Raw genomic sequence first — 19,683 nt, 5'->3', positions numbered from 1 at the left:
TGTTTTCAGAGCACTTCCCTAAGTTTCCTTTGAGTCTGTCGTCCTTTCTTCCAGTACTTAAAACACCTCCTCCTCCCTCATCCTCATCTTCTCTAATGCTCCGTTGTCTCCTGACATCACTGCTTGTCGGGAAAGCTGAGCTTATCTGTCTCAGTGGAGTTGCTGAATATTCTACTCTATACCTCCTTTCTCCATCTATCCTCTCTGTTCCTCGGCTTCTAATCACTGTCATTGTACATCACTCAGCTATGCTGGCATCCCTCGTCTATCCCCCTGTAGGAACATGAATAGGAACATGCAGAAAAGTAGGCTAACAGTGTGACTCCCCCAGTAACTGTTTACATCTGTTACTTTCCAGTATCCACTCCTTCTACCACCTATACCTCAGAAGAATGGATGAAGAAAGCGACTCTAGAAGGGAGGTTGAGGTAGTCTTAATATTTTGTTTGCCTGCACGGCTGCCTGGTTTCTCTCAGTAACCAACATTCCTGTGAGTCCACACTGACTCATTCTCCTGATGCTAACTTGTTTGTACTGGTTTTGCGGCATGCAGATATAACTTTTAAGTTGCTTGTTGTGATTCTTATCACTGTCCTAACTGAAATATGATCAGATTATTTTCGAGGTTGAGTTCAGTTAGATTGTTTTTTTTGTTGGTTTTTTTTGTGTGAAAGGAGTGGTGCATAGTACTAGACTGATTGTCCAGGCAATCCTGGGCCTCCAGATATTGGCAAGCTATGTGTACACAAGAAAAAAAGTGGTTTCAATTTGTAGTTGAAATCAACTGTACACCTCACCTGTTTTCTGGGAGACAGTTTCCTTTGATCTGTGTCTACATTAGGGGTCTCCAGTGGCAGGTTTTCAGTAATGTAGCTTTCACTGAGTTACATAAGGATAGTAAAAAAACAACAGTAAACGACAATAAATGCACCTCTCTTCCCACTATTCATATATTTGGCCCATAAAAATAAGTGTAAAGCAGTAATATGTCTTGGACAGTGACTGGTTTTTGGTAACATAGATTACTGTGTGGCATAATGAGAAGCTTAAAATAGTGTTGTTTTTTATAGACATTGATGTGAATTTAAGATTATTGATAAGCATTTGCCTATTTATTTCACATAGGTATGTGTAGCATAGTTCAGCTGATGTGTGCAATGTAAAATAAATGCAAGCAATGTGATGCATGTACCTCTTGGCCAATTTAATTTTTTCAAGTTACTCTCAGATGAACAAAGGTTGGATTTATTCATTTATTTATTTATTTTTTTAATACTATTTTGGGAATTTTGATTCCCTGTCCCCGTAAATGCACGTCCCTGCTCCATCTCATTGTAGCTCTTGTAGCCTCCCACCTGGACCGCCCCGCCTTCCTCCATCGCAAACAAACCGACATCCATGAGATCAACCGTCATACGGCTACAGACACTGCCAGCCATGTCCTGCCTCTAAAACAACAACAAAAAAACCCTACTGTTTTTAGCATTTTAACGCACCCAAGCGTTACACGCTTGCTCTTTGTTTCTAAATTATTTTTTTTTCGGAAGTAGACTACGTATTTTTATTTTTTTTTAATCCACAAACAAAGAAGAAGAACAGAAGATGTGTTCACGCGCGTTGAAGATGAGCGGTGGCGTTCAGCTGTCAGTGAGTGCGGCTCTGCTCGTGCTGCTGCTCTCGCTCTCCGGTAAGACACAAATAACAACCAAACCGATCGATGCACATTGATACGAGAAACAACGGTTCAATTATGGCCACTGCAAACTGCCACATTGTTCCCCATTTCTCTCGTGTTGCGTTTGTGCGTGTGATGGAGAGCTTAAGAGAGAGACACATAAGATAGTCTACCCACAATAATTGTTACTAGGCTACAGCATTTCCCCTGCTGACAAGAACCGTGGAGAAAAAACAAAAAAACATATGTTTGGACTTTCCTCAGTTGTTTGTGGCTTTAAGACATCGCGATAGATTAAATCCACTCTGCTCTCCACGTTATTTCTGTTGACAGCCAAATCATTGCCCCAGTGTATCACATCCTTTAAACGGGATTGTGATGCACTGCATAAAAATAAATATTGGCTTGGTCCACCTGCAGAATGATAGTGTACATTACAGGGGGTGTGTGAGTCAGTGTTATGGTTGCTGTGATTGATATGTCAAAATAAAGGCCTTGACTCAGGTGCTAACAATGTGCTGGTTATCTATAGGCCTGGTATTCAATAGGAGACATACCATATCAAAATAACTAGTTGTATTTATGTTTATGATTCTATGCAGCAGGTAACAAGTGCAAATGTATACTATCAAACCCAGACTGGGTCATGATTATTCGCAGAGAAAAAAAGGAAGCTACCAGATGAGAAAAGGGCCTCCAGTAGGCGTGACCCACATCTGATCAAAGCAGAGCATCAGTGATTCAGCTGAAAGCCACTAAACACAAACAAACCCATTCTGCTTTACATAACATATGGTAGCCGACTTACTCTCTACCTACCTGATTACCTTTGTTGCACTAAAATACAGTAAATCAAATTCTTATCGAAGCAATATGAAACAATGAACAACACTGAATCCAACATAAATGAGAGCTCATTCTAGCCAATAGCATTCTGCATTCAAATCCTCTGAAATGTAGAAGGAGCTTTGGTGCATTTTCTTTTAAGTTAACATTTTCAAATTAGCCAATAGCTTACATCAACATACAAGCAAAAAACTCGTATTAATTTCTCACTTATCATCACATTGCAGTTCACTATTTAAAAGTTTTTATTGGGATCTCATACCAGTGTTTTTGTAGATTGTGTCAGCAACTGTGCTTTTTTTTTTTTTCAGCTTAAAATACAAACCCAAAGGTTGATTGTTGTCTGTGGGCTAGAGGAGAGATACTATTGCTGCTGTTCCATCTGCTAAATGGATCATCTCTGCAGTCTAATATTTATAGCTTATCTTACTAAGATACATATTTATTAAATGTACATTAGCTATATTTTACAATGTGCTTTCACATTAAGATACCTCACAAAAAGAAAACAGAGATCGCCATCAGTTGGGATGGTTGTTTGCCACTTCCTGCTTTACAGCCGTGCTGTTTGCCTGACCACAGGTCTGTCAGTACGCTTATACAATCCTGCAGAATCCATGAAGGAATGTTTCCCACCATAATCTGTATGTCCATCAATAATTTAGCTTTACTCCCAATGGTTCCACTTAAGGAGTACAGACACTAGAGGGCAGCAACACCCGAGATTTTAACAGCAATCCTATAGAGGCATTAATGACCGCAGATGAATCATTTAAGAGCTAGTGTGACGAGAGAGAAAACTGAATTAAAGAAGACATTTGATTGTACTCGTTATGAACTTTTTTATTTTACAATTCTATTTCTTCAAATATAAATGTTTTTTCTTTCTACGACATCACATTTGTCAGATGGTACAATTTGTCTCCCATCAAAAAGCCATACATTGTCTGATTGGATCATTAATTTAAACAACTCTGATGAACTCAGTTTGATATATAATCACATCTGGGCTGAGACTATTCTCTAATTTCAAAAGCTAAATAAACCTTGTCATGAGTTATTCATAATAATTGTCACAAGGCTGAAACTGTTTTTTTTTTTTCCTGAACTCATATACACTGTCTTTTTAAACGTTTGTTTTGAATTGCATGTGTTACACAATGTGTCATTTTATCCAAGAAAACTGGATGTTACACAATTCACATTATAAATTTAAAACCTTCAAAAGAAGTTTAAAAATGAAACAACACTTATTTGACTTGTTTGCTAGGACTGCTGATGTAGTAAATCCTGGTTTGGATAAAAATGTGAAATTGTGTATATTTTAACAACCTTTTAGAAGAGAATACTGGCTTTTTGCTCGCCACTAAATCTTTTTTTTTCTTTAAGATTTATTTTTAGGCATTTTATAGCCTTAATTAGAGTGGAGGACAGTGGATAGGGTAGGAAGGTGGGGAGAGACATGCGGGAAGGATCGCCACAGGCCTGACGCGAAGCCCGCGTGAGGACTGGGCCTCAATACATGAGTTTCCCCTTCCCTTTACACAGTGCCACTGCGCTATCGGCGTCCCCACCACTAACTCTTTTCACTGACCATCCTCTACACACAGGCTTTTGTGCAGAAATGCTCTACAAGAATGTATCTCCTGGCATTAAACACATTTCTAATTATAATTGTTTTAAAAATGTTCGAGTGCTGCTGTTGTTTCCCCCTTCATAGACACATTATCTCCCTTCAGATTACTGTCCAGAGTTTTCAAGTCTATCTGTGCAGTGAACTTAAAGTTGACTAATCTAAAACTATTTTAACTCAACTGTTTTAAATACTTATCCCATCAGTTACTTATTCATTGATACTAACAATAATTATGCTGATACAGAATCTTAAATGTCCACAGAGACAAAACCAGACATTTGGCCAGTCTCACTACTTGTATGTGTAGATTTTACTAAAAGCCTGAGTGCTTTCTGAAAGCTACAATGATCAATACTCCAAGTTAAAGCAATCAGACTTTGATGCTCTGCATAAAGAAGCACAACTGTCAATAATGCAGAACGTGGAGGGAGCTGGAGAACAACATCAAGTCAATCATTTCCATGTTGTAGGGTTTTTTTTTAGTGATTGTAAATCAAGCAGGGACATTATCATATCTATGCAGAGGAGGGACAGTGATGTCAGTTCACCTGTTTAAAGCATCTCTGAATGTGCTAACATGATTGCTTGTTTCGTATATTATCAGTGTTCACATATTGCTTTCATGACAGTAACACAGGTGCTGCAGGCTGACACAGTACAGTTTCTGTTTTTCTTTGCTGGGTTCCAAGTCTGATAGGAATCATGTATAGTCAGAGTAAAGCTTTTCTAGCCCACATGACTCCCTGCAACTGCTCTGAACGTAACGGATCTGTGTCATATTGATGTTTATAGCTGGACTGTATGGCTAGCTGCACAGAATGCTGCAGTGGGCAAGATGCAATGTTGCTTTGTCAAAAGAAGGGGGCACTAGAGCTAAGCCAAAGCAGTGCAGAACATACTGTACCTGATTCACCACTCAACAAGGCAAGGGCTTAGGAATTAGGAGGTAAAATGCAAAGGTCAACACATCATCCTTAAAACGTTTCCCCCCCCCCTTCCCTTTACAAGTTGTGTGCATATAGTGTCAAGAGAAACACACTTTACCAGTGTTAATGTTTGACAAGAAAATAGGGCCTTTTTTTCTGGCTTACTGAGACATACCGCCTGCGGCAGCTGACTATCCCTCAAATTAGTGTCAAATCATCAGAACACCTCATTGTCAATTGCAACTTGTAAATGGTAACACTTCTCAGTTCTCACAGGAAATCAATCATTCAGATGCCAGACAGCAGCAGAAATGAAAGCTATTAAACAGCAACGTCTGCTCTTGTGAGAAGAGCTTGGAATGCTATAGCATGTTTTAACACCGGAAGCGATCGGATGTCATGTGACTGATTAAGTCCATGTGCTGCATTGTCATTAAGCCAAATGTAATCCTGCGGGACACGTATTGAATTCACGATTGGGACCAGTTTAAGAGCAGAGTCGAGACTTCGCAGGGAGTTTGGTGAAGAAGAAAGAGCACAGCCTTTAATCTGAATGATCATATGTTCTTTAAAACGTTCAAGGAGGGTCCCAGTTTGATAAACACACACACACACACATAGAGAAAAACACTCAAAACAAGAAGGAGCACTGGTTTTAACCCCCATTAAACCACTCAGGAGTAACTCTTCTCATAGAACTATCCTCAACACTGAAGCAAGTATGTGGTAATACTGCTAATAACTTTACATCTATTCAGGTCTAGTCTAGAAAAATAGGTATATCCTCTAAATACTCAGATGCAGTCATTAGAGTGTGACCAAAGCAGCTTAGAATCAATTTTACAAGCAACCTTCACGAGGGAGATTTTCCATATTGTGTCTTCAGTGGATTCAACAAACTCTTTTCAATGACACGACATAGACAACTCACTGAACGGGCAGGAGAGTTATTGTGAAATATTGAACATTTCCAACATAATAAAATGGGTTTTAGCCACATTTTGTGGAATCGAAATGGAGAAATGCACCTTATTGACAATGTCCACCATAATCCCTCTCCAACTCCAAGTTATCCATTGCTTTAATCTTTTTTCAATCCAAATTGAGACACTGAGTGTTTCATTCCTCAAACATAAAACTAACTGCTGAACCAACTCTTGGCCTGTCCCTGCTTTCTTTCACTTCTTACTCAGGAAATACTCAGTAGATTCCATTACATTTACAGTAGGTATTAGGGCTGGGCCATGTGACCTCACAAAATGACCACGATTGGTAATGATGTTGCCTCGATTAGAATTACTGAACAATTATTTACTTTTTTGTTTTTTTTTCAGTGACTTGCCCTCGACTGTTGCTGTAAAGCTGCGATCTTGTTTCTAATGACAGAGTGCATAGCTGATGAACTATTTAGTGGTCATTTATGAAATATTTAAAAACTGAAATCAAAGCAGCGCTTGAAATGAAAAAGACACATTTTAGTTTTACAGTAGAAAATCATCGTCGATTATAGGTTCTGAATGTCGATTAATTTTTGATGCATTCTCCCGCCCTACTAGATAAACTGTGTAATGTTTTTGGTTTAGGATTATGTGTTTAAAAGTTAATAGGAAGGTGGTCACGTGTTGTAGAGTTGGACGAGAGGGATCGGGAGGACACAGGAGTGATGACGTAACAGACCTACTGTACCTACGTCTTACCTTTTTTTTTTTTTTTCCCCCGCTATGACCTTGTGAAGATAACAGCGTGAATGGAGTGAGGCGGCATTCCATAGAATTTGGGGATGTGAGGACAATGAGAACTGTGATTTTAAGGCTAGAAGAGGGGGTGGGCGAGAATGGGGATTCTGGAAAGAAAAAAAAAAAAGCGTGAGAGAAGGCAAGAGAGGTGAACAGAGATGGGAGAGGGGAGGGGAGGGGCAACGAGAGGGAGGAGTTGCGTGAGGTGGCTTCACTGCAGTATTTCATTTGTGAGCAATTCTGCATCTGCTTCTCTTTCCCGCTATCCACGGCACTGCTGAGTCAGCAGGGGCATGCTATCAAACTGTGTATCTGTGTCTGGGTTAGAAAAGCGACGTTAGATATGATCGTACAGTGCTTCCGTGTGTGAGTGAGATGTGTGACGGTCTCAGAAAAGATGTCTCTATGTCAGCTCTGCATACACACAGGTCAGTATGCAGGGATGACATTGACTTAGCACAGCTAGCATGCTTAGCTCACTGCTGACAGTGCAAGGGGTTTGCGTCTGCTTGTGCTTTTATGTGTGTGCGAGAAAGCAGGACTCTGCATGACAGGCCACCTGACTTGGGTGGACTGTGTGCAGTGGAAAATTGGGTGTGCTTATCTGTGTAAATTATACATATGGGTGATGGGAGGAGATGTTAAAAGTGCATGGGCAAATGTGTGTGTGTGTGTGTGTATATGTGTGTGGTGCAGAGAGGCAGGCCTGTGGAGTGGTGCAGCAGCAGTGGGAAGGGAGCCAGAAACACCCGACTGCGGAGAAGAGAATGGTGCAGAGTCCCGTCACACAAACACACACACACACACACACACACACACACACACACACGCATATAGAGAAAGAGGCACAGATTATGTCTGGGGAGTACAAGCCCGTGCTGAGTCGTCCAGTTAGACAGCAGTAGGAAACTTGATATATTTGAATATAATTCAAGACCTATAGTTCAATCATTTACATGCTCTGGTTTTCACAGTACATTTAAAATAGTGATCTTAAGAAAAAAGAAATGGGCTTCTTTTTTTTCTTTTTTTAGAATTTCCTATCCTGCATATTCTTCCTATTTTGAACAGTAATGGTTGCAGTCACTCTAAACTAAACTTGACATAACAAAATAAACGTACTCCTCCTATCAAGCAACATGTTTTGAAAACCAGATTGCCCCAACACATGGGCTACATGTCTATATGTCTTGGACTGTATACCATGTGGACATACTCTCAGTGACATCACCAGTGGGTCTCTGAAGCGGACTTTTGAAGCCAATAGATGGCAGTCAGCATATTAGATCTGCTGTCTCAAACTAACTTTCGGTCAACAGCACACAGCGACAATGTGCATTATGATCAGTCCGATCTATGAATATGTCTAAAGGCTTCATAAAATAATGTAAAATGTGTCAAAGAAATTGAAAATGGCCGTTTTTTGTTTATTTTTTAAATAAGGTTGGATGTGACTTCTAGTGCTTTTGCAGCCAGACTCAAGTGGACACTTGATGAACTGCAGTTTTTTGCACGTCTGCATCAGCTTCATTTTTTTTTTTTTTTACATTGGAGGTAGCCACTTGCCTGTTAGTGCCATATCAAAGTTCAAAGACCAGTAAAGAATGACATCTTAGTTCTGCCTACCTTAAGTCTTGGTGTTTTTTTTTTTTTTTCCAGTTAGTTTAATTAATTGTGATTCGTGAGTAATAGGAAAATTAAAAAATTAAAATGAAGGGCCCCAAAACTAATTTACACTCAACTCAACAGTACATTTTGAGGTTGCCCACAATGAGGGATTTCTACATATGTTTATTCAAACCATTTCAAAAACGGGGGTTTGACATTTAAGTTTCATAAGAGCGAGACCGAGTAAAAGCCTGAACACAAATGTTGTCTGGCTTCAAGGCCTGTTGACTGTTGGTGAGGATGTCCTGCCCAAACAACCAATCCCCCCCCCCCCTTTTTCCTATCCTATCCTTCTTTCTGCATCTTGTCCCATCTCCCCCCATTTTCAAGCCCAGTGCAGTTCAGCAGACGACTGTTCTGTCCTGAGCTCGGGTCTGTTGAAGATTTCTGCCTGTTAAAGAAAAGTTTTTTCTTGCCACGCTATGACAGATTAAGCTAGGCTCTTGTAATATAGCAATAAGTAAGGTCTTTTACCTTCTTTTTGTAAACATAACAATGAGCATGGTATCTTTACCTGCTTGTTTGTAATGTTAACAGACAAAGAGGAAGGTCCTCTACCTGCTTTTTGTAAAGTGTCTTGAGATAATACTTGTAATGAATTGACGCTAAACGCATAAAAATTTGATTTGATTGATTAAAGGCTAGGGTAACCACATCATGTAAATGGTGCAAATCTATTCAAATATCCAGTATACTAGCTTACCTGCTACATTATGTAATCCCATAGTAGGTTTTCAAATCTGTAACTCTTGTTCGAGGTGGATGCTACCCTCTACAGATGCAATGGCTTAGTGTACCTGTCCAAATCAAATAACGTTTTTTGTGTGCCTTTCAATCTCTAGACCAAGAAGATGTTTTATAGTGAACTACGGGCACGGCACAAGAAACAGATGTAGGGTTGAGGCCACCCCTTCCTTTCTGCTAACTATGTTTTACAAAGACATTTCTGGAACTATTAAGCATGTAGCTGGTATGAATCTTTATCAACAATCATCTGGTGGGAATGTCAGCCTGAAAGACAGCGCCTTCCAGACGAAGTGTGGAAGATGAGTCAGCAGTACCGTGGACTCCCCCATCCTCGCTACAAACTGGCAGACTAAAGCAGCTGATGTACTGAATTTTTCAGCTGTTCAGAAAATTCTGTCTGATTGGCAGTATGTTCGGTTTAACATGGAGCCATGAAATATCTGAACCTGCAGAATTTACAATAAATACTTTAGTACTTTTATTTTGATTACTGTCATTTACATGCTTTTTTTTTTTTTACTTCATGTTAAAATACAGTCTACTGTGTTTGTCTTTCAGTTTGTTCAAATCCATTGATACACGAGTCAGATATGCTTCCCTCCTTGCAGCTTAGCTCTCTCATTAGTATTGGTAGAACACTTTTAAACCTTGGTTTATTTTCATTCACAGGTTGTTCATGCATGGATGTGTTGATGCCCAATAAAATAAATGTTCTCAATGGAACCACAGTCAAAATCCCCTGCACATTTACATCCTGCTACAAGATGGATGCGACTAAGTTTGCCATGAACTGGACCTACCAAGAATCAGTTAATGACACAGAAGAAATGGTAAAATGTCTTGTCTTCATCCCAAACAACTATAGCGTGCTGGGCCTACATCTTAAAATCTTATGAACTCTCTTTCTCTCTCTCTCTTCATCCATAGTTTATGACATACTTTCGGAAAAAAGGAATGGTTCTACGCTCAGACCGCTTTGGAGATAGGGTCTCGTTTGTTGGGATCCTGGAGAAGAACGACCTGTCAATAACTCTTTCAGATGTTCAGATGGAGGATAAGGGGTTTTACAGATGCTATGTGCGAAACCCTCCAGACCGCATCCAAGGACTTGGTGTCATAGAGCTCAATGTTGTCAAGGAACGTAAGTAACTTACTGTCTGAAATGACTAAACACCTAGGCCCAGATCCACAAACAAAGATTGCTCCTGCTAATATCACCATGAATTGTGCAGAAATAGCGCAAACATTCTGCCCTGTTTAAGCATCCTATCCACGAAACAATTTGCACTACTTATATGCTGGAGCTTACATGTTGACAAAGCTTCCTACTCTGCTCAGTGGCCTCTTTTTTTTTTTTTTTTTCGTATTGTGAAAAAAAAAAAAAGCTGTCTGCACCAGATACTGTTTTGTCCAAGATGATGAACTAGGAGGGGAGGGGAAATTTGTTCATGGTTTATTTTGATGCCACTGTTCAAAACAAAGCTTCCTCTCTGAATGGAGCACGCAAGGGCACCTTGAAGAAAAAACACAGGCGTGCGACAGCTCCAAACCTCTCCACAAATTATGGATTAAGTGTTGAGTTGCTGATTATGTGGTTATATTAGTGCTATTAATACCCCAGCGTTAAAGTTCCAGACTTTTTCAGGTCACAGTTTTTCTAGTCACTGGAAAGCTTGCCTATAATATCTCCAACAAATACTGTGCTACAGTTACCGCAGCTAAGTGCAATGTGCTGTCCTCTTATGTATATTTCTGTCAGCGGAGAGAGACAAAAAGGAGAGGCATGTGATCCTTAAATACACTGGACTTTCAGTTGGTAAATGGCTAAATGCTGTAAATGTTTGTGGGAATTAGCACTGGTATTTAAATAGTCCCGAATTTACCAAGGGCACTATCTGTTGTGGTTTGCACGGTTCAACCTTTGCATGCACTTTGTGGATTACATTCTATCTTTTTCTCTTATTTGCACAGGTTTAGCACCTGCAAAAGCTTTGCAATACTTTTGTGTATCTGGCCCTATGTATTTAAAAACTAAATCCTTGTCTTAAACATTATATTGCCTGACTACATTTTAGCTCATATTAGCATAAACAAAACTTAGAAAGTGGATTTTTGATGGCGTGTTTTTCTACATTAAGCATCAGGTGTTTCAATATTTGGCTATAAAAGACGGTGAGGTAAAGAAAGCAAAACAAGATCCGCGCACAAAGAAGCTCCCGTTTTAAGGATTTTTTTTAAGTGACGTGTCGAGCTCAGGAATCTGGTCCGGATGCCCCCTGGACGCCTCCCTAGGGAGGTGTTTCGGGCATGTCCCTCCGGGAGGAGGCCTCGGGGTAGACCCAGGACACGCTGGAGAGACTATGTCTCTCGGCTGGCTTGGGAACGCCTCGGGGTCCCACCGGAAGAGCTGGAGGAGGTGTCTTGGGTGAGGGAAGTCTGGGTGTCTCTGCTTAGACTGCTGCCCCCGCGACCCGGCGCCGGATAAGCGGCAGAAAATGGATAGATGGGTGTCGAGCCAACATGCTCTTCCTGACACTACAGATCCAGCTCCCATTTGAGGGATGTCTGTTTTTGTTTTTTAATTTTCATTCACATTAACGGTGAAACAAACATGTAAGGGATGCAAGAGCTATTCCTCTGTTACTTCCTGTTTCAGTGTTTTTCCAGTGTACCCATGAAAAAGATGCTAATCAGTGCAATATCCCGATCACTATCCAATGATGTCCATTAATGGACTTCATAATGTATTTTTTCTTGGAATACCATAATGTCTGTCAAGGGATTGGCGGAATAATCTAGTCACAGCTCTTGATTGTAAGTCAGTTTGTATTTTGCTACAAACGTCTTTTGTGGCTTTGCACAATCAGCTGTTTACACTCGCTAAAATGTGCACATGCTGATGCAAGCTAAAAATTGACACAAGGGGTATTTTGAAATCAAAATTTAGTTTGAAACCGTGATATGAACATGATCCAGAATCAGTTCTTATGGTGTAAATGTTATTGTGATTTCATTGTTTTCTGCAGTGCAATAGATTCTAGATTCTAGTTCTTTAACACTCTGCTTTAAGGATCAACGTTATACAATCGATTAAAATGGTTTGTTTGTGTGTGAGTGTCCTTGAGCGTGAGTACCTACTGGTGATGAGTCAGCTTTTTACTTATTAATGACCAACAAGAGCTCGAACCAAGTCCCAGGCAGTTTTTTTTCTTCTTCTTTTTTTTTTCCACTCACACGCACACACGCTCCCCTATGAGGCTAACTCAGCACCACTTCCCTTCTTTCCACTCTGTTTAATCAGCCTCGTAGAGCTTTTAGCCAGCATTGCGTTTGACTCCATCTTTTTTGTCAACAGACTATTTAACCCTCTCTTCTCCTTACAGTTCCTCCTCCAAGAGATTCAACCATTGCAGTTGCAATAGGGGCCTCAGTGGGTGGAGCATTAGCTCTCCTGATCCTTTCCATGGTGGTAGTGAAATGCCTCCGTCGTCACCGGAAACAAGAACTGATTTCCGAGGAGAAGATGGAAGAAGAAGGAAAGCTGGAGGCTGAAGGTGTTGCAGAGGAGGGAACCAAGTAAGAAATCTAACCGTATCATTGCTTCCTCAAGCAGGACCTGCCACTAGCACTGGAGTGGTGTGTCACTCGTGTTTTAATGGAACAAGCTGATTCTTTATGGCAGCTTACCGCCTGTCTACTGCATACTGGCATATGCAACTTAAACATGTCACTGTCATGTCCTTTTAGTACCAGCAAATAACACTCCCCCATTTCTTCCCCGGAGGGTTCTACTGGTAAAACATGAGACGTCATCACTGTGTGCCAGATATTAAACAAAATATTGCCACTGCTTCACTCCTTAAAGGCATTAGCTTCTGTAACAGTAGCTCAGTGTTGCCCCAATGATTCCCTAATAAATAGTTAAATAAAAAAAACATATAATCAAGCACAAATTAATTAATTTATTTGTGCCATAGCCACCAGTAGAGCAGCAGCAACATACCAAAATAAGCTGCATATCACAAAAGGAATCAAAAGCATCTTAATTAGGAGTCGTATACCAGACGGCAACAGAAGGTGAGATACTTAATTTAATCAGGCGTTCATTAACTCAATACTGGTCCTCATAATCTACATCTTAAAGGCCAGACCAACAATCACCATCATTAGGATTTACCGTATCCTAAGACGTAAACATACAGACTGAAGATACATTTCAATTTCGACAAATTTAAGCTTGAGATGCTAAAAGGAGATCGATGATACCGATCCATATTTTGTGATCACTTAACGATGTTGGATGTTCATACTTTTAAAAAAAAGAAGAAAGAAGCACAGTTGTTGACGTAATCGCTGGACCTGGTTTCCTGCTGCTCTGAATGAGACGTTATGAGAACTTTGCGAGACTTGGCCAGAACCTGCTGTCAGGTTTTATCAACAAATTGTGTGTTGCTTGTTTAACTTGCAACTGAAACGTGGTTGACTCGAATGTGGCGTCATTCCCAGCTCCGAGATTCGACTTCCAAGGTAAATGGAACGCACCATAAAAGAGAGATCATCTGAAATTCACGGTTTCCGACAGAGGCTGGAATAAGGGCTTTGACTGACACCAGTATCAGATACAGTAAACGATGTTTTTAAGCTACACAACTCGCAACTCTACTCAATAAGCGTCACAGACTTACTAACCTCCAACCCCCATTGTCGACTGAAACCTAATCTACAGTTGTGTTTATTGTACATCTTATATTATTTTTTTGATAGACAACCATAGCTGGGTCATCTGGATCAGCAGCCTGCGGAGCGCTCATTCATAACACCTCACCAGGTAAGTGTTTGATTGAACCAGTCAGTCCTGTAGTCAGTCATCCAGCTTTAATGGATTTGGAGAAATGACAGAGATGCTTCTGTGAATACAGTTTATTTGAAATCAACAGCAGTATAGCAACGCAAGCAGATCTCTACCTAATGGCTTCCCTTGAGAACATAAATGAGTGGGGCACCTAAACATAAAACAAGTTTAATTCAAATGATTGTGTCTCTGTTTCTTTATTTTCTTTCAGACATGCGCACCCCCTTCCTGAAGATCTGTCGTAACCACAGCTTGAATCATCCTGCACTGATTCTTCCATTCATTCTGCATGTGTGTGTGTGTGTGTGTGAGTAAGAGTGTACTGAATGTTTCTATGTGTGTGAGGGTATTTCTATTTGTCTGTGTGAGGTGGGTCGTTCTGCCGCGAATAGGCCAGGAAAACGTTTTCTGCAACTTACTTTTCAAACATAACATTTCATACATACTGTAGCTGCAAGTCAATTTCAAACTATTAGAATCCCTTTTTATTATGAGAATGCCAGGATCATAGCAAATTGCACAACTAACTAGGGCTGGGTATTGGGACCTAAAATATATACCACTGTATAGTTTGAGTATGGTAAAAACATATTGCAGTATCTAATTCTCAGCGGAAGTTTGATATATCATTGATTCATTATTAATGCAGTTTACCATGAGGCAGAGATTTAGAGTTTAGAGTCTTCAAAACAAAAGGCAAAAAATGCCACGTAGCTTTCTGTCAGGACTTGTCTAAAAGTTAGAAGCATAAAGGAAACAGTGTGTCCAGTGTGTTGGTTTGCATATGGGCAAAAAAAAAAAAAAAGAAAAGGTCTGTTACAAACAGAAAACATGATGCCTTTACTTAAAAGATAGCATGACGGAAAGGCACGTGTGTAAATGGAGCTCCAGAAAATCTCTCTTCAAGTCTCGCTTCCTCAACGCCGTAACGCAAATGTGAATTCAGGGACTGGGACACCAATATTACGCCAATGTGGAGTCAATATGAATGTACAAAGACGTGCTGATGGCGGAGTTTATTACTGAGCTTCAGCATTGTTGCAGAATCTCACTTTCAAAATGGCTAAATATTATCCCGCAGTCTACTAGTCAAAGTGTGTTTAAACTTAAATGGCAACTATTTCACCAGATCACCACTTACGTTTCTTTACTGTTAACAATATGAAGGAGGACAGGTAACTTCCGACTTTCACATTTAGCCTTTTAATAGTTGTTGATTGCATCATGGGGCCTACTGAATTGTGTAGTTGAATCATTCTAAGCTTGTACAGTAAGTGGTAGTGATTACAACGGATTAACCCAAATGTTTATCATTTTTACATTGTGGGTTTATTTAACTATTCTGCCTTAAGTCCATGTCTCTGAGTTGCCTGTTTGAGCGTCATGTATATGTTAATATACATTCATGCACCTGTGTAATTCCCTTCCAACGCTGGAAAAGTAATATTCTTTGACTCAGCCATGTTTTTTAAGACCGTGTTCACAGCAGATATGTGGCTTGTCATGGTTGGAAAAGCACTGATTTAAATAATCATATGAAATTTGTTATATATATATATTTTTTTTATTATTCACAGAGCCATGGAAACAGCTCCATGCACTATAGTTCGCTACCCTCCAAAAAAAGTGACGTTTTAATCATATTCTGGATTAATTAATTATTCACATTGTGTTGCCCAGGACAAAGTGAGAATGTTCAGCCCCATGACATTAGCTCTGTGGTTTACCACATTGTTAATTACTGTACAATGAACTCTCACTTTTTTTATGTTGGGAGTGGTAAATGAATTAAAGAAGAGATTGCACACATGGTTGCTGAGACAGTATACCAGTATCCATACTGTCGGGCTCTAATTTGTTAACAGCTAATTGTACATGACCATTTAAATCAGTGTTTTTCCACTTCCTCGTCATCATGTTTTAATGCTGCCTGTGTCTGATCTGCATTTTCTACTTCATCATTTTTGTTTGCACACAAATGTATTTGTGTGCGTGTGTGTGTGTGTTTGTGTGTGTGTTTGCGTGTGTGTGGAAAAGTGCAAGCCCGCATTTCTTCTGGTCAGTGAGTGAGGTTGCCTAAATTTACAAGTGCTCCGAAAACAAACAACAACAAAAAACCCAGGGAAATGTAGTTGTGTTTTTCTAACCAGTTTAACTTGTAGCTCAGATAATTTATTTACTTATATGAACAGCACTGCCAAATGTAAATATATCTGCACTTTGCCCCTTACTGGTCAAATATAGCATCCATCCATATGACGGCTCAAGGCTTAGGTTATCAGAGATGAGTGACATGTTTTCCTGCCTAAATACAGGCCTCTCATATGTGTAGGATTAAAGAAGGTCCCCTTCTTTGATCATTCAATATACATGTACAATTATACTTGTGCAGAGAAATCGTCAGCCATTCTCCTTCCTTTCCCCCTCCCTCACATTACAGAAACCATCGAGGGGTGAAGTCAAGAAAATTATGGTTGACTACATGACAAAATGTTGTCCTTCACATGTCAGTAACAATTCCAAATAAGCACTTTGCATCCACAATCACATAATCCAGGCTCGTGTCAACCTTTGATGTTGAACTTTATATAAATTGTAGGAATTAAACAATGCTGCCCAAAAAGAACAGTTATATAAGTTGGTTTTCATGACGGACTGAAGGGGAATTTATTTTATCTGTCTCGAAACACGTGATGTCATCATTATATTGTAGTCAAAAGAAGCATGTTAAATGTATTATATTGCCATGAATGCATGTGAAACAATGCATTAGGATATCAAAAATGAGGTCGCTTTTATTTTGGCATAAAACAACAACAACAACAACATGAGTCAGTCAAAGCATTTTTGATTTTTTTTTCAAGATTATTATAAATAGATGTGAATCTAAAACATGCTTAGAAGTATGGCTGGAATCTTAAATGTATAGACTGTCAGGGGTAATTGATTGCACTATGATAAGCTTTATCTGACACCTGCAAAATACTGAGAGACAATATTTTAAATCATGAAAAAGGATTTTCAGCACAGACTATGTTAGGGTCATCTTTTTACTCTAATCTCTAACTTGAACTGTTTGCAGAGATTTAAATAAGACTTTTGAGATAATGCTCCTGAAAAAACATACACCATAGCTCTTTCCCAATAGTTATGTCTTTACTTTAACATTTGTGTTGTAGATATTGTTTTGGACATTTATTCATACCAATTGTTGTATAAATCAACGGGGAGAGCATGTGAAGTGGATGAAACTGTGGAAAAACATAAGGCTCACGTTGTTATGATATTGGAATGCTGAGTCGCTGTAATTGAAACATGGCATGGTGGTGAAATTATATAATGGGAAAATGTATCGGTGGTGCATTTTTATGAAGCACTTGTTTAGATCACCATATATAAAAAAAAATAAAATAATAAAAAAACATTAGATATTTGATCACTGTTAAAATGTCAATTCATATGGTTCAGCATGTGAGTGTTGGTAACCACTGAATGTCTAGTTTTACCCATGTTGATGACAGTCCAGCTGTGTCACAAACTCATATCCATGTCTCACTTGTAATGTTTCAAGCGCTAAGTGCTTCCAACTTGGCCAAGCCTGGTTTTTGACAGTTGTAAAAAGAAAATGTACACGTTGTTTTTGACATACATATATATTTTTTTCTCTACCACTGTTTCTGTGCAATATATGTAACTACCAAAAGCACATCAGAGGGCAACAAGTAACAGGGTCTTTGAGTGATGAATTACATCACTGACAAAACTGCAGATTACTTTGGTCGAGACAGCCAAAGTTTCCATCACAGGTTCTGGTTCTATGTGTGAGCATGCATGCTTCATTTGCAGGATTTGAGGTGCTTGACCCATAACATGATATTATGAAGATCAATGTTTGGTTTTCCATCTAAAGTTACATCTATAAAGATATTTGAAATGGAGTGTATCTCTAAATTAGAAACCATACAACACAAAAAACATTTAAGTTGAATCTAAAGATGGAGTTATGATTGTGCTTCATTTAAGTCTGGATAGGATTTTGCTCTGAATTTGCTCTTTTTTTTCACTTTGATGTTAGCAAACACCAAACTTATGCTTGCACTGTGCTGCCTCTGAACAGGCAGCTGTCATGACATGATGTATTTTGAATAAAGATGTTTTAGGAACATGTCATAGTTCTTTGTTCGTTCTTTTCCATCCATTTGTTCATGTATCAGTATACCTGATTATTTTTGTGCAACCTTATGGAGTTTGTGGCATTTTCCCTTAATTAATTTAACGCTTGGTCTCCTTCTGTAAAAAGGCCTGTATAATCTCACTTAAGTAATGCACAACCATGTAATACTGTCTAGTTTTCTGGACAACCTTGGGAATCATATCTATCCTCTAACTATGTCAGATGAAGTCCCAAGTAGTTTTTACTGTACAACATAAATAAAAATACAAGCAAAATATAATTTCACAGAATGTTGAAATATAACGTAGGTTAAATTCTCAGAAAGTGTATAAAACACATCTATTCATTTCAAATTACAGTATACACATTATTTTAGCTGCATGGTAAAAATAGTGAATGGGATGAATCCATAAAAAACAGTGCTATATGTAGTATTTCTGTGCCTAGAGCAGGCTGAAGCACATGTTTCAGGCTGCACTGGCTTCCCATTGGCCCTTACATGTCAGCTGATAGCAGATACAGCATGTGATTGGTCAACAGAGCAGAACAATGACATGGGAGGGACTAAAGAAAACAATAGCAGTAAGATGTAATTCTTTTACATATATATTATTATTTTTGAATGTATTAATTTACAGTTTTTCTTTTCATTCATTTACATTTAATGTAAAGTGGTTTCACATAGCTCACGCCTCATATTCCGAGACACTAGTTGGCGATGTGCACCTATTTAAGTCAGCCACCATGAAACTAAATGAAGAACAAACCAAACCAAAATGGCAGCGTCCATGTTAGCCGAGCTAGCCAACAGAAATTACATTATTTTACGAAAATGTGTACATATATCATCATGGATAACATTTTTTTTTTTTTTTTTGGAAGATTTCATCTGGCTACTCAGTGAATATACTCTGATCTTCTCAGTAGGACAGAAAAGCCACTGGAAGTCGCAGAAACATACAGAGGGTATCTCCAGACGCGTGCTGAGCTGACAAAGCGAGGGGATTTCGCAGTAAGCTTGTACCATTCTGTTTTTTTCAGCTGATCATGAAAAGATAGCATTCCTTATGTTGTTTCCGACAGCGTTGACCCCAGAGAGTTAAGGTTTCCTGGTGGCCAGTCTATCACAGGGCTAACGCCTAAAGACAGCCAACCACTTGCTACAATCCCAAGTCTGATGTTATCTTTTAAGAGTGACACTGAAAATAGAGAAGAATGTGCACAGGAAGACAAGCAATCTACATAAAGAAATGCCAAGAGAGACCAGACCAGGCTGTTGGATTCAAACCCTTCTTGCTGTTATGTACACTGCTGTGTGTTTAATGACTGAATGGCTGCCTTGCACTTTTATACAGGGGGCCTCCACATTCCAAGCATGCACCTGACATTTACCCCCTACATGGAGCAGTCTCTGTCAGTGGTG

General features: G+C 39.3%; 1 protein-coding gene and 1 long non-coding RNA gene across 10 annotated transcripts in view; one reads left to right on the top strand and one right to left on the bottom strand.

Annotated features, from left to right (window-relative positions):
* LOC306830253 overlaps positions 1-19,683 on the bottom strand; it is a 35,508-nt gene that overhangs the window by 14,929 nt on the left and 896 nt on the right. The gene's annotated exons all lie outside the window — the stretch shown is intronic.
* Positions 1,324-18,251, top strand: scn2b (sodium channel, voltage-gated, type II, beta; the record flags this gene model as incomplete). 3 transcript variants are annotated; one of them, XR_013779940.1, is made up of 6 exons in its annotated part: positions 1,327-1,687; positions 9,904-10,064; positions 10,162-10,375; positions 12,618-12,810; positions 13,999-14,062; positions 14,298-18,251. XR_013779940.1 is itself a non-coding variant. In XM_079353622.1 (4 exons), exons 1-4 carry the CDS (start codon positions 1,603-1,605, stop codon positions 12,812-12,814), a joined length of 657 nt encoding a protein of 218 aa, XP_079209748.1. In that variant the 5' UTR covers positions 1,324-1,602. The 3 variants fall into 3 exon arrangements, 1 of the variants encoding a protein (XP_079209748.1); XR_013779941.1 differs by lacking the exon at positions 1,327-1,687 and adding an exon at positions 6,973-7,247; XM_079353622.1 differs by lacking the exons at positions 13,999-14,062; positions 14,298-18,251 and having other exon boundaries at positions 1,324-1,687; positions 12,618-12,814.

This window comes from Symphodus melops (genome assembly GCF_947650265.1).
Source record: "Symphodus melops genome assembly, chromosome: 10".
In the NCBI taxonomy this organism is placed as follows: domain Eukaryota; kingdom Metazoa; phylum Chordata; class Actinopteri; order Labriformes; family Labridae; genus Symphodus; species Symphodus melops.
This window is presented reverse-complemented; position numbering and strand designations above follow the sequence as displayed.